This window comes from Glandiceps talaboti, chromosome 22 (genome assembly GCF_964340395.1).
Source record: "Glandiceps talaboti chromosome 22, keGlaTala1.1, whole genome shotgun sequence".
NCBI classification, from domain to species: domain Eukaryota; kingdom Metazoa; phylum Hemichordata; class Enteropneusta; family Spengelidae; genus Glandiceps; species Glandiceps talaboti.
The window spans coordinates 2,397,564-2,413,443 of NC_135570.1; the positions used below are offsets into that span (position 1 = coordinate 2,397,564).

Consider the following 15,880-nt stretch of genomic DNA (forward strand, 5'->3'; position numbering starts at 1 on the left):
ACACACACACACACACACACACACACACACACACACACACATACATACACACACACACATACACACAGACAGACAGACAGACAGACAGACAGACAGACAGACACATACACACAGACACACATACACACACACATACATACACACAGACAGACAGACAGACAGACAGACAGACAGACAGACACATACACACAGACACACACACACACACACACACACACACACACATATTGCTGTTTTCTTAAACATTTGGTAATATACGTTGCCGCACGCTAAATATACATGTAATTCTAAACATCACAACGTTAACTGTAGTTGTGTTGTTGTCTTGATCCAGTCTCTGAATTTCGTCACTTTAGTGTATACACCAGGATAATACTGTATGGCACATCCATTACCCCAACTCGTAATACCAGCCAAAATCCATCGACCGTGTCGTTTACAAACAAGGGGTCCTCCACTGTCTCCCTGTCCAAAACAAATACGAAATAAATGACACATTTATTTAATCATTCAAACAAAATTATCGATTATACCTTGTTAGTTAAGTGTAATCAGTGAATTTGTTTGACTAAGGAGGGGGGTATGCCTGGTCTGATGCATAAAATCCATGTATGACCCTTCCCTGATTCTGTCGTGCTAAAATGTGACCCTGCCTCAATTTCCATTCTCTAAAACATAACCCTTCCCTGTTAACATAATTATAGTTAAACCATGATTTAACTGCTGTCAGACATGGAATAGAACACTCGTCAATGGTTAATCCCACCGCTGCCACCACGTTCAAAGTTTTAAAGGCATTGCTTATTTTCAAACTACTATCTCCACAATGAATTTGTGCGAAAGCACTGCATTAATCAATACATGTGTTTGGTAGGATCCGATTGTCTGACTTGAGGCCGGAAAGTTAACTTCCAAGTACTAGATACGGGCACACTTCCGACATTGTCGTGACTGAAGTCAACATATCCACAAAACTATATCTTAGCCAACGTGCACATATCAAAGTAATCTTTGTTACCTGACAGGAATCAACACCACCTTCATCATATCCAGCACAAACCATAGAGGGCGTGATCCACAGTCTGTCATACAAAGTCTGAGTTTTACATTGGGCAGTGTCAATAAATGGTACGGCTGCTTCTTGTAGGACAGAGGCTGCAAACTGACTGCCATCTTTAAATTAGACGGGAAGAGAGAATCACATCAACAATCACGGGGTGTGACAAAAACATTGTGTAGCCATTGTGTAGCTATTGTGTAGCCATTTCATAAGAATATGTTACTACTACGTAAAGTAGACTGCGATGTCCTCAGTAATCTACCCTGGGCCTTAAAGACGACATCCCACCGACGTCCATCCCACCCCACCGTAATTGACCAGAGCGCCCTCATCGACAGTACCTTAGAGTGTATCTGAAGTACTGTACCCAAAATGCATATTTTCACGACTAGAAAATTTTGCGATTTTACAGTCTTCATGTAGTTCACAAAGATTAATTTTCACTAATAACCATACTGGTACATTGCATTATGCAGAAATATATATTTTCGCTACTACTTATTTTCGCGATTTTGTTTTGTAGCGAAATTAGCGAAAATAAATCTTACGCGAACATTTCCAGGTTTACAGTAACTATATGAATAACATAGCTCTAATAACAATCGCTATTTTGTCATTTTAGTAAATCGTATATTTATTATTATATTATATTATTTAATCACAACGGAATGACTGGTACGGTAGGCTATGGGAATATATGACGTCATTTCTGTATGCTACTGACTTGACCTGATCTGACCTGACCTGACCTCACTTCTATTATAAACAAAAAAAAGTTGTTTCTATTTGATATTAACATGGTTCTACAACCAAATGTGATGACAAAAATAGACAATATAGCTAAAATCACAACACAACATTATACCAAAAATCATGAAACAACGCATTCAACAGGTGGTTTGACAGGTGTCATTTCTCTATCAGTCTTGTATTGAGTTTGTACTTGGTGACTGGATGCAATCTGAACACTGCATAGTTTTTCTCTGTGTGTCATTATTCCACATTGTGCTTTCTTGTTAAAGAAACAAAAAAAAACATTGCAATGAGCTTAGTGCCGAGGACATTCTCATCAACTCAGCTTGTCAATTCTATGTGAGTATGAGTAAAAGAGCGCCCGCAGCGACAACATTTCGGGTCTACACGTACTATTCACGTTCATACACACAGTCCATTGACTGCACTCAATTTGACAGTACATGATGTATTGTCCATTCACTACGTATACGATACGATAACCCTTTATACTATAAACCCTCATTTCTTACAAGCTGTAATATAACTACTTGCTGTGACCATATGAAATGGCGATCAGCCCTTTATTACTGTAAAATGATCGTTGAAAGTGGATACCCAAATTGACCACACTATATGTGAAATACTGGTAATTCAGTAAATGAAGAAAACTGATTTTGAGAATGTTTACTACTCACCTGTCATTGACCCCCAGCCTGTTATGTAACAGATCTCTCCGTTCTGAAATTGTGTGTCATCACTTGGTATACACACACTATTTACGTCTGAATGGCTAAAATCCGCCTTGTTTACCAATTTTAGCATTGCTATGTCGTTATTTGGAACGTTTGGGAAAGGGTAACTGAAGTTTTCATGGATTATGACGTCACTAATGACATGACGTGTCCGTGACGAATACCTATCTTTACTGGCACTGAACATATGCATGCCGCTGTAAACTACGAAGTCAGACGGTGATGTACTGAAATTTCAATGAAAACAAATTCATGGGGTGAAAGGAAACATGGAAACTGTAAAGTCGAGAGTTTCATTTATATTAATAAATCTAATAACTCTTCAAGTACATTCAATTGTGTTCATTCATAGAAGGTTCAGTAAGAGTTCCCATTGTACCTCCAAGTTTTAAGCGTCGCTACATTTTGGCATTATTTAATTCAGAAAAAAGGGAAAGTAACAAAAAGTTGCTAATTTAAGTTTAGGGTTGTTAGTTGTTGTGGTAAGAGCAATACATGTAATGGGTAAGAGGTACAAAAAGAACTCTTTCCGAAGGTTCTCACATACTATTTCATCTTTACAATTGTGATAAAGTTGATGGGATCTTATAATATCCCATCAAACAATAGAACTTGAGGTGAAAAATAAAAGACGCCTACCTCGATCCATCTAGAAAACAATGCGCAGCGGTGACGACCCACTCATCTGAAATAAGAGCGCCACCACAGATGAATTCATCCTTATTATTAATCACATTGTATAGACCAATCTATTTGAATAAAAGAGACATTAAGACTATATAGTTATGGATATTACTTCCGAAGAGAAGTACAGAAACATGAACACATTATACCGATACTAAAGAAAACTGCACCGGTAGCCAAGTACAACACAGAATTGATTACAAAGTTCTCCTAGCCACCTATAAAATATTGCGGGGTTTTTCACTATCTTACTTTTCACACTTCGATCAACGGACAAATATTTATTCTTTGAACCAATTGGTTGCCGTGCGCGCTTTGTCACCTTCTGCATCGCGTCTTTGATACAAATTGCCACTAGAGCTACGACGGATACCAAGTTTGCAAGCATATTACGCAAGTGAAAACACTTAAACAATTAAAAAAAAGACTTTCCAGTATATTGTATATATTGTTAATGTTGATGCGCTTTGCATGTCTTCTAGAACATTACGATTGTTTTCTGGCATGGTTAGAACACTTAGTTGCATAGTACATATTGAAATTTTTATATACGTATGATAAATTACGTCATCGGATGTTTTATGGGTTATACCTTGATACCAGGTTTGAGTTCAGGCAATTACGAGTGGTGGTTAAGTGTGCGCCAGTAAGTACGATACTGTGAGTACCTATATGTAGCAATAAATACATGCAATACAATACAATACAATACAATACAATACAATACAATACAATACAATACAATACAATACAATACAATACAATACAATACAATACAATACAATACAATACAATACAATACATGCAAACTCTCCAACGTGTGTCCAACAATTTAGTTTCTGTCTGAAACGAAACAAAACTAATATCTGATAATTGTAGAAATAATGGATAAATAAGAATTAAATCATTAATACCTGCCAAGGCCATTCAGCAAAATCAGCGTCTTTTCCACCAACTATCTTCTGCTGTAACATATCAGCATTCATCTTACTTATACCACATCCATCGACTGGGGGTGCTATTGATGGATTCGATCTTGCAGGTAGTACAGTTGTGGTCTGTTTACTAGCATCCGATCCCCATCCTAAGAAAACTGTAGAATATGTCAGCTCTTTACTGTAAAGCTATAAGGTAATGATGACACAGACAGACAGACAGACAGACAGACAGACAGACAGACAGACAGACAGACAGACAGGTAGGCAGGCAGGCAGGCAGGCAGGCAGGCAGACAGACAGACAGACAGACAGACAGACAGACAGACAGACAGACAGACAGACAGACGGACGGGCGGACAGACAGACACAGGCCGGCGACCAGACAGATCCAGATAAGTTGTCCTTGAGGGAGGTATACAATTAGCAATATGACAGATAACGTTAATGTACGTTATACGTGTACTGTGGTATCGAATCAGTAATGTACACTGTCTGTGTTATGTTAAAGTTTGTCTGTGTTTTATATATCTCAACTTTGAATATAACTTGGATTGTTTCCATGGTTCCGAGTGTAATAAGGCGTTGATATTTCTTTTTGCATTATTCTTTTATCTGTACTGCTAAAATGATAACAAATACATTTGAAGTAGAAATCCCACCTACCTGCTGATACTGTAACAGCTACGATACCCAGTATACACACGATAGCTACGATGACACTCACTCCTAATATGATTTTTGCCAAACTTACACCGGAGTCATGCTTTGTATGTTGTTCGTCTATGGGTCTGTTCTCTTGTACTTTGTCTAGTCCACTTGGACAAGACCCATCGAAACCGTTATTGTTGACACCATCTTGATAATTGTGAGGATGCCTGAGAACCTGCTGAAATATATTTACCACATACCACAAGTGACAACAATATTGTAGTAATATATATATATATATATATATATATATATATATATATATATATATATATATATATATATATATATATATATATATATATATAAATGCAAATCACACACGAACTTTAATTCAATTGATTGCTTAGTATAATTACTAGTTTCTTGTCGCGATCATATAAGTTACCAAATGTAACAGCTCCCTGCTGTGTTTTTCGAAAGTAGTTTCCCTTTCCGAAAACAACAAACGAATTTTAGATATACACAAAATATGTATTCGAATATTCTCTATCCTTTATGTTTATCTTTACCTGATGATCCAATTTGTCATCCTGTATCATGTGACCACTGATGACGAAAACGCCATGTTGGTTTGTGTACACATGCTGTATCTGTCCTCCACTGTGACTAAGGATTTGAGGTTGAGCAGCAAAGCCATTGTAATTGGTACGAATGTCATGTCTAGGATTTCTGTTCGGATAGTTTTGGTTATCAGCAAGATGTTCTGGAGAGGACTCCATTGTTTTCAAGTTACACTCAATACTACATAAACGAATAATATGAGAGAGAGAGAGAGAGAGAGAGAGAGAGAGAGAGAGACAGACAGACAGACAGACAGACAGACAGACAGACAGACAGACAGACAGACAGACAGACAGACAGACAGACAGACAGACAGACAGACAGACAGACAGACAGATAGATAGAGTTAGAGAGACAGACAGACAGAGAGAGAGAGAGAGAGAGAAAGAGAGATATTTATATGACAGCTACACTTAGCACGTTTGTCCACTTTTGACTGTCTGACACAGAATTCCCTACTTCCAACGTGACAATGTTAACCCCTTCATTATGAATATACCTTTCTCGTGGTTGTCGCTAACTTGAGAGCAGTGCCGTCGTTTATGTAAGCTTTCCTCACATTTTCTGCCAAGCTAAGGATAATCATGGAAGCGGACATGTAATATTTCCTTCGTCATTTCAATCGTTGTTACACGACATATACCCTACTAGTATTTGTACAGTGTTCATGTCACTATAAATATATACATGAATTACTCAATGTTTGTCCAGTGTGGCTCAGTCCAAGTGTTGCAATGACATGATTTACCTGATTGTAAATACAAATTCGCCATATTTTTATATCTAACTAGCTCCCGTGGAATTCAAGATTTACTTTATGGTTAATTGTTAACTCGCTTTCATTTCACCACCATTTGGTCACCCTATATCAGCCAGTTTTCAGGATCGAGTACTTCCGTGCTAAAATAAGTCAAATAAACTACAGTTTGTAACTGTTATACACGTCTTCACTCAGTTTATTCACCGGAATATTAATATAACTGTTGTTTTTGTATCCATTCTAAATTTTGTTATCAAATGATATTTTTTTTCTTAAAATCTAGTCTCAAACTTGTTTATATCCTACGAGTAGAAGAGTTACCATAGAATGTACAATTACTTCTTGTGTACGTTTTTTTTACGGAACAGATGTATTTTTTATGACGCGGAATCAAAGTAGAACAAGTAACATATATATAGTCTGTTGAATGTATGATATACTTAATGTAAGTCACACTTATTAAAATATATGCATTTCATCAAAAAACATAACCGAGTTTAATCATACAATTGCAATTGCAGTCTGTCAAAACGTTCAAACATTCCAAGATCATGAAGACAGACAGACAGCTGGCCGAGACAGGCAGATCGTACAGGAGTGAGGATATTGTGAAGACCCTTATATGCACTATGGTACAACGGGTCCACAGTCATTTGTGAACTAATATTCCATTCAAGGATGATAATACAAAATAGTGACGTCATTAGTTATTTACGAATATAAAAAACCGTCACATGTGTCTGCATTAGAAAAGAGTATGCAGACACTGGTGACGATATTTCTTGAATATTAGTTCACAGGTGACTGTGGAACCATTGTACCATAGTGCATATAAGGGAAGGGGTCATAACTGAAAAGGAAGCTTGGAAAAGAAAATAGATATTGGAAAATAATAAAACCCGGAAATTACTCTTTAAAAAAATATACTACACATATAGAAATGGCGAAAGTTCCGTAAGATGATTTACTCAGGATAAAGTTACAGAAATTCTACATCTACTCATTGATGCAGAAAGCCAATAAATTTGGTTATCTGAGCTTTTGGGGGTTTTTTTAAAGATCACGTGTCTTGAATTGGCTTTTCTGGTTAACAACGTTCCAGGCCCTGGCCAAGCCTCTAGTCGGCTGCTCGTGAATACAGTACTGTCAATGTTTTTTGTTATATAAAGATACATTATAACATGAATGTATTACTTTGATATAGTATGGAGCAAATAACCACACAGTTTTGACTGTCTTATAAGTGGTATTTATTAAAGACACTGTCACAGTGGTAGGTGCGCCGCAAAAAGCTATAAACTAGTCTGACATCCAGGAAGTAGCGTTGGTATATTTATCATGCATATGGTAGATCGTAGTACAAATATAAATGTAGTCAATCCGTAAATGATACCGTTCTTAAAATGCTGGATGTACGTACAGCTTCAGACTGTGCTGGTAGTCTGAGGTATAGCTGGGTGAATTGAAGTCGCCTTTCACTGAAGTAAAGTCTCATGCTGCTTCTGGATCTAAGGTCTAACAAAATAATTGTGTGGTTCCGATTACGTTCAATTTTAGAATAGGTGGGGGTAGGTAGATTTTATACTCTATTTCATTATATTTTTTTCATGCGTGAGTGTCTAGTTCAGGTAGTGATGTGTTCCGTTGTTTTCTATATGGTCTCTGTGTTAATGATTTCTTCTCATCAGATGTACAGCCATTACAGATTGGAAGAACAGTTTTATATTGGCTTTTTAAGTTGATGTAAGTTTCCGCATCCACTCTTTCTTACGAGACTTCACAATTTTCGCGATTTTATATTTTTTCTCGAATACGTAAAAAAAATGTTAGGGACAGCGTGAAAAAGTGGGGTTGGCTTTCTGTTGATTTCAAAGTTCGTGTATATATTTTTCTCTCTGGTGGAATAAATTCCGATTCAATTCAACCGGAACCAAACAATTGTTTATAATCCTAATAAACCAACCCAATGTTGTCATTTACCGCCTATCGGTCCTACATCTGAATGACTAGGATAATTAGAAAGAAGCATACGTGATTATTAAAACCCACACTCCAGTAAAACCCAAAGAAACAGAACTTTAGAATCGTCTAACATCAATTTATGTTGTATAATAAACACAACAATGATAATACACGTAGCACACGTCATTAATATGATATATGGTTCAAACCTTCTCACAAGTCACTTTTATATTCCTATAAACTTGCCTTTGTGTCCTAGATTGTATGGAGTCAAGTATCAACAAACAGTTGTATGAGATGTTCGATGTGGACACCTGTAAAAACTTCAAGTTGTTGATAGCTGTTTTCTAGTCGAGATAGCAATCGCCATTTTCTCCTAACACCATCCAATGCCAAAGTCCAGTATGACGAAGCTTTGACAGCTGTGTGTAGTTATTGAAAGGCAGAAGTGATTCACTGTGACTTTTTTTAGAAGGGGCCTAGCAGATTTATAGGCACTTGGCACCAAAATAAACATATCAATAATGGTATACGTAAATACTACTCTTCAAGTGCGCCCTCTTACGACCAACCCCACTGATTTCACTCCTAATATACTAATATACATGTTTTTGTCCTTACGCGTCTGCACCGAATATACATTTCAACCTGTAGATTCTATCCTATAAATTATAATGTGTACATCTACATAAACGTTACCATGGTTAATTGGTTATGTATAACTTAGCAATCCAGTATATCCCAGTATAACATCAAGAGTAAGACATTACATGCAAGACCAAATAAAAACAATTGTGTTTTTCCGATAACCCGAACGACCCTAAACATTGTTTTAAAATGTAAAACAAAAAGATAAAAAAAATTCTTTGTCTTCTAGACCTTCTCATGCACGTCAGTTTTCTTTGCTCGTCAGTTTTCTGCAGGGTACAGGTACGGTACGGGTGGAGCCCTCAACGGCAAGAGTATGGGTACAAGCCAAGTCACGACTACTGCGCATGCATTGCACATAATGGTAAAATGGGGATTGAAGGTTTGTAGAAGCTTTTAAAGTTACTATAACATGTTTGAGATAATATAAATTTAGTTCAAAAATTATTGTTCGTAATTTTGACAATCCTTTTGTTATTAAAGATGAAAATAGGTCGCTTGGACAATAAATTCATTTCCTAAATATACAGAGAAGTTAAACATGTTAAAATGAACTTACCTTTTTGAAAGTAAACTAATCCAACTCAACATGGCTGCCTCCATACGAACGTGCCAGTAGTTCTCCTTTCATTGGGTATTGCGAAATCTTTAAAAGCCTGTCTGTAAATTTTGTTTTTATTGGTGTCGGTAGCGTGTGAAGGTTACGAGTGGTAGAAACAGTTACAGATCGGACAGACGTACAGGCGACTTAGTCAACATGGTAAGTTAATACGATACTATTACTACTCAGACTCGTTACGATTTACAAATTACACTGCATTAGTCTAGTGGTGTTTTAGAGACCACGTTCGCATATCCAGAAACAGGGATACTACCAATATGTAAACTTGTGCACATGTTACATGTACTTTATTGCCCAGATTGTTGGCGGGGGGGGGGGGGGTTAAGTCGGGACTCGATTCTGACGATGTCTCGCTCCTGGTATTTAGGGACAACGTCAGAATCGAGTCCTGTACTCCGTTTGCAAACAGGGCCATCCTTTCAACCCCCATGCAACGAGTAAATCATTACCCGAGCCGTGATCATAATAACTCTATTTTTAGCCCTTGCATGTTGTGAAGCTGTACGAATCAATATTCACCACTTGCAGGTTCTCTTCTGACTGTAGTAGGCCTTGCTGGGCCTCAAATGTCAGCTCTATTTGATTCTGTCTAGGAGTAGGTGTATCTCCACAAAAGTCAAATCTAAATAGTTTATCAAGTCTCACTACATAACATACATGTCACTGTATGATATGAATTTGAAGAAAAAAGACAAGAAAATTGTGTGAAAACATACATATTTGACCCTGTATCCTTAACTTTATCAAGTGTTATTATCACTGGAAGATTAGTCTGGATGCTAACACGGTTTCTAACTAAATTACGTCTGGTCAAAGTCCCTCAAGAAGAGTTATGTATAAACTACGTAACATGTACAAACTATGTGACACGTACAAACTACATAACATGTACAAACTACTAACACTTACAAACTATGTAACATGTACAAACTACTAACACTTACAAACTATGTAACATGTACAAACTACTAACACTTACAAACTATGTAACATGTACAAACTAAGTAACACGTACAAACTACGTAATGCGTACAAACTAAGTAACACGTACAAACTAAGTAACGAGTACAAACTACGTAACACATACAAACCACGTAACATGTATAAACTAAGTAACAAGTACAAACTACGTAACACATACAAACTACTAACATGTACAAACTACGTTGATGGAGGGTCTATGATATATTGTATAATTCCTTACTTCTTTTCAGCCTAAAGCCATGAACACAAAATTGGGTCAGCGAAGGAAAGCTGTACATCCCAGCAGTAGGAAAGCTGCTCAACTTACAAGAGGAGCTCACAAGAAAGAGAAACGAAACATGTAAGATGTTTTATGGGATATAAATCAGTGTTTTTGATTATATTTTAAATCTAGAAAGCCTTGTACAGGTACTGAATACAAAATAGAAGCATCACTGTCTGGGAATAGGTCACTTAGACTCACCCCCTCCCATTTTGATTCTCAGACATTTCAACCCCCTTTCCAAAAAACCCTGACCATTTCAACCCTACTAAAGCTGTTCTTGAAACTGATCAGCTGCCAATATTGCAACAGCAACCACTCAACGTACATGTGCACTTTAGAAATGAACGCTTATAACATTGTAATAAAAGTTACCGTGGTGTGCACAATGCCATCTGATCATAGCCTTTTGAATGTGTAACTGCTTTGTTGTAAACTAAAAGTGAATGATATATAAGTTAACATCTTTCTCATTACACTTATTGATTCTAACATCTTTGAAATTATGTATGTAGTTATCTTTAGTCAGCAGTGTATGTATCATCTCGGACTGTTATCTAGGTTGTTGTCTTAGTTGAGTGGTTGTTGTTGGCAACTGATAAGTTTGAAGGACAACTTTAGCAGGGCATCGAAGTGAATAGAAACCTGATTATTAAAAATAAATTAAATCACTAAGTTTCAAAACCCGCTCTTACCATATTAATCGTCAGGTCAATTTGTATAGGTTGCTGATAGTATGTACTACCAAACTAGAGTGACTATACAGTTTTAGTTAGGGGGTTCCTGATAGTATGTACTACCAAACCAGAGTGACTATAGAGTTTCAAATAGACAGCATGGTGTTTTTATATCTAACACTAGGTGTTTAGTTACAAATGACATAAAACAAAATACAGATGTTGATAGAGCACACGCATATAAAGTGATACATTTTATCTCACACTGAACACAAATCAACATCACTATCGCATGAAACAAGGAAAATTCAAACATGAAATTGTTTATTTGTTCACAGTGAGATAAAGTGTGTGTGTGTGTGTGTGTGTGTGTGTGTGTGTGTGTGTGTGTGTGTGTGTGTGTATGTGTGCGCACAGTAACAGTTCCTGTATTTTGAGTTTTTGTAACAAAAAGTGTGTGAGATAAAAAACGTCATGCCACCTAATTGAAACTGTATAGTCACTCTGGTTTAGTAGTAAGACACTCTTTGGGATATACATATACATGTAAAATGGTTTCACTGTATAGCATATAGCATGTTGGAAGTACAGAGACTTGTATTATGTTCCATCATTTGATAAAAACAGTTGTATGGCCACATTGTATAATAGTTCATATTCACAAACAAATTTCCAGTTCACCTGGCATTTCATGTACACCTACAGAGGCCATAAAACTGTTCTAATCAAACCGTGAAATGTAATACAAGTCTCTGCTGTTCCAACATGCTGAGCCAAGTGTTATTAATCCAATTCATTTGTTTACTTTCCCTGTTAGTAACAGGTTCTGTTTGTCCACATCTCAGGTCGTACAGTTGTATGTTACACATATTTGTATCATTTTTATTAGACAAGAAGCGGAAAGGTCACTACGTCAGAATGTTCTATTGGAGAAACTTAGATGGTTTCATGAACGTATAGACCCTGATAAATCAGCCTACAGTAGAGAGGAAGTGTGTCACTTGATTGATGAGTATGTAGGGGTCTCCCTATCTTTATTGTAGTTTTACTGTACCACCTAGTTGAATAACAAAAATTACAATTCAATCCATGTCACCCAAGTTTTGGATAAGTTGAGAAATTGATGATGCAGACCTCTTTTTGTAGCTGCCAGGATTTTAATAATGTACAAATGTCAAATGGAAATTTAAAGATCTGTGTATAGAAGATAATAGATATACATTATCCTTTCTGAATTCTAGAACTTCAATGGCTCTATTTCTCATGATATAGTTTTCAGTGGAAGTACATATACTAGTTGCACCAAAATAACCATATATTGAGTTAGTTTTTAGTTTCATGCACATAATGTTTACTATATAGATTGTATATGTTACAGGCGCTGTATTAATTTGTATATTTTTATCTTTACACTGTGAGAGAAGAGTTTTTGGTTCAACAGTCTATCGAGGTTAAATAAAGTCTAATAGTAGTAATAATAACGAAGATGATGACCACGACCACGACCACGATGACGACGACAATCACAGCCACGACCATGACCATGACCACCAATCAATCACAGTAGCAGTCCCTGATTTGAATTTGTGTTTTTGTGATTGGATGAGGAAACAAAAAGTATACTATCACGAGTAATTTGTTAGAATAATATTATATGTTTTGTGTAAATTATTGTTAGGTATTTACAGAGGTTTGAGGAAGAGTTAGAACAGATTGATATTGTGCATGGTATTAAAAATAGACAAGGAAGACAACATGCAGCTAGAGAAGATGCCATCAAGACAACGCTTGACAAAGAACAAAATGAATACACAACATGTGGACTAGGTAAGTAAGGCTTTATGTTTAGGGAAATGTTGGTGTGGATTTGGTAAGAGAATTAGGTAAGTGTTTGTGTGGATTTGGTATATGAATTAGGTAAATGTTTGTGGATTTGGTAAGAATTAGGTAAATGTTTGTGGTTTGGTAAGAGAATCATAGAGGTAAGTGTTTGTGGATTTGGTAAAAGAATTAGGTAAGTGTTTATGTGAATATTTGGTTGAGCACTTTTGTGGCTTGGCTAAATGGGTGGATTTGTAAGTGTTTATGTTGAGTCAGTCAGTCAGTCAGTCAGTCAATGAGTTAGTAAGTGTGTTGGGAGGTAAAAATGCTCTTGAAAGAAAACATTTATTGGCCTTGCAAATTTCCACAGAAGGACTCAAAAATTGTTTGACTCTTGTTACAAGTAGGGCGTTGTCTTTCTCTGATAAGAATTGTACTATAAGGAATTTGTACAAAAGATATCATCATGACTTTTAAATCTATTTTGTAGAGTAAGGCAAAAAAAAAGGATTGTTTTTTTTAATTCTCAACAAACCTGTCACTCAATCTACTATTTATGGCAGCTACTATTCTTTTTATTTAGTACTTTTTATTTAGAGCAAGTGTGTATGTGGAGCAGATGTCATTTGACTGTTCATGATTGGCTCTGCAGTTATCTTCACTGAAATAAGGATGATGGGCATGGGCTGGACAAACACCAAAAAAAGACTGACATGAGGGTATTGAAGTGATGTACACTGACCAGAAACAATTTTTTTTTGTCCTTATGTTTTTTGTTTTGTTTTCTTTTAAACAGAGGTGCCAGATTTGATGAATGGTAAACATTTCAATTTCTTCAAAGTGTGGAATGGTGATTGTAGGTATCTGACAGCTATTAAACTAAGACATGTGAAAGCTATGGAATCTAAAACCACAGATTTACCAGATAGTACGGACAATTTAGACAAGGAAGACATTACTGAGAGGAAAGGAAGCTGAATATTTTTACAAAAGTTATAATAAATCAATAAAATTTATTTGCACATGGATAATAGTTGCCTTCATTTTATTCAACAAGAAAATATGAATGTAGTTGCATTTTTTTTATTGTTGCATAGACGTAGCTACCTCACAAAGACACCCAAAAATCACATACGCATTCACAAACTGGTGAACGTTGAATATTAAAATTGGAGAAGTGAAAAACAATAATTGTGTGTTTATGATAGCATAGCCTCAGAAAATAGGGTTGGTGGGTTGGAAGTTTATTTTATTTCATTTTATCTTTTTCTTTTTATATTGCTTTGGCCCTATAAACAAACAAAATGTCGGTCAGATACCCCCTTCTGGGATAGTTTGATGGAATATGTACTGACATCACTAGGGCAGTGCATGAAAGTCAAGAAGACCACAAACATAGGCTTTTTGGGGAGCCCTCAACGGCAAGAGTGTAGGTAACCGAAACTAGGTTTATGGTTGCTTGTATAAACATAATTATGTACTTGAGGACAAGAAATACGATTCTTCAGGGGCTGCTTCCCGGGGGAGGCGGGGTTTTACGGGCCCGGCTTCGCCTAAACACAGCGTCGCACTAACACGCCAACGAAAGGTTAGCCCTATGTGATCGATGAGGGCGTACAGTACAGGGATGTTCAAGTGCAGTAGATGTGTTTTTGTTGTTTGTTGTGTAACTCCAAATTTGTCTTAATTTTCATATACATGACTGCTTCAAGCCCCCAATGCGTGCTTCACACATCACAGACCTTAAGTTCTCCGAGTCGGAGAACAAATTACAATGTTTCTCACCTGATTTTTTTTTTGTTGCTTCAAAGATTGCATATTTTTCTTTTTCTAGTAGAATAGATTTAAATTCCATTCTCTTCAATTTACATGAATTTAAGGGTGACGATCGAGTCAATCTCCGATACCCAACTTATTGTTTTGGGAGTGGGGCCGGGGCAGAGCGCCCCCTTGCCTCCGACCTTACCAGCCACCACGTTCATTCATGTATTATTCAACATGGCGGTTTGTTTATGTCGCCCCGTTTGAGTGATTGATTTGCACCCAGTATGCAGAATGCTACTAGCGGTAATTGTTTAGGGTCTCCAAACAGCTGCAGAAACTTGAACGGTAAGTATGTTTGGCCTGGAAGTCGGCTGTAAATCGCTGACAATCTCAGAAATAGCCGTAAAACGTACAGAATCACATATCTAAAGTCACATGGCGTCAGACTGCACTAGATTTGATTTGATCAGCTGTTATTAACACCCTACATGAATAGCAGATAACAATAACTGTCCGTATCTTCCGCTGTGAATGAATGTACCTGATTTTACCATAGGGTCTATGATTTTACATCGGTTCAAATAAGATTATTTTTCATCTATTAAATGTACGCAAATGAAGAAGTGGACGTACATGTGCGATTTTTGTCTCTGTCTGTCTGGTAACGTTAACGGTTTCCGGACGGAAGGTTTCATGTACCTGTCGAAAGCAATGTGTGGGTCCGATGACGGCACAGTGTTTTATACAGTGTGCATACTTTATTATATGTCCGTACACGTATTACAATATACATGTGTTCATTTTTCCTCTCATAAATGCATCCATAATTCATTTGTTTCAAATACGAGTAAACATGTAGATGTTTCTCAAAAATCCCGCCTTGAAATCAGAATTGATTACATGTAAATTTAATGAGATCGTGATACCCATGATTAGATT

The 15,880-nt window shown here is 36.6% G+C and overlaps 1 protein-coding gene across 1 annotated transcript; it reads left to right on the top strand.

Annotated features, from left to right (window-relative positions):
* The first annotated feature begins 9,179 nt into the window (after positions 1–9,179).
* Positions 9,180–14,192, top strand: LOC144452028 (translation machinery-associated protein 16-like). Its single transcript, XM_078143024.1, has 6 exons — positions 9,180–9,193; positions 9,503–9,571; positions 10,648–10,757; positions 12,246–12,368; positions 13,035–13,183; positions 13,974–14,192. Exons 2-6 carry the CDS (start codon positions 9,569–9,571, stop codon positions 14,153–14,155), a joined length of 567 nt encoding a protein of 188 aa, XP_077999150.1. The 5' UTR covers positions 9,180–9,193; positions 9,503–9,568; the 3' UTR covers positions 14,156–14,192.
* Positions 14,193–15,880: the final 1,688 nt, after the last annotated feature.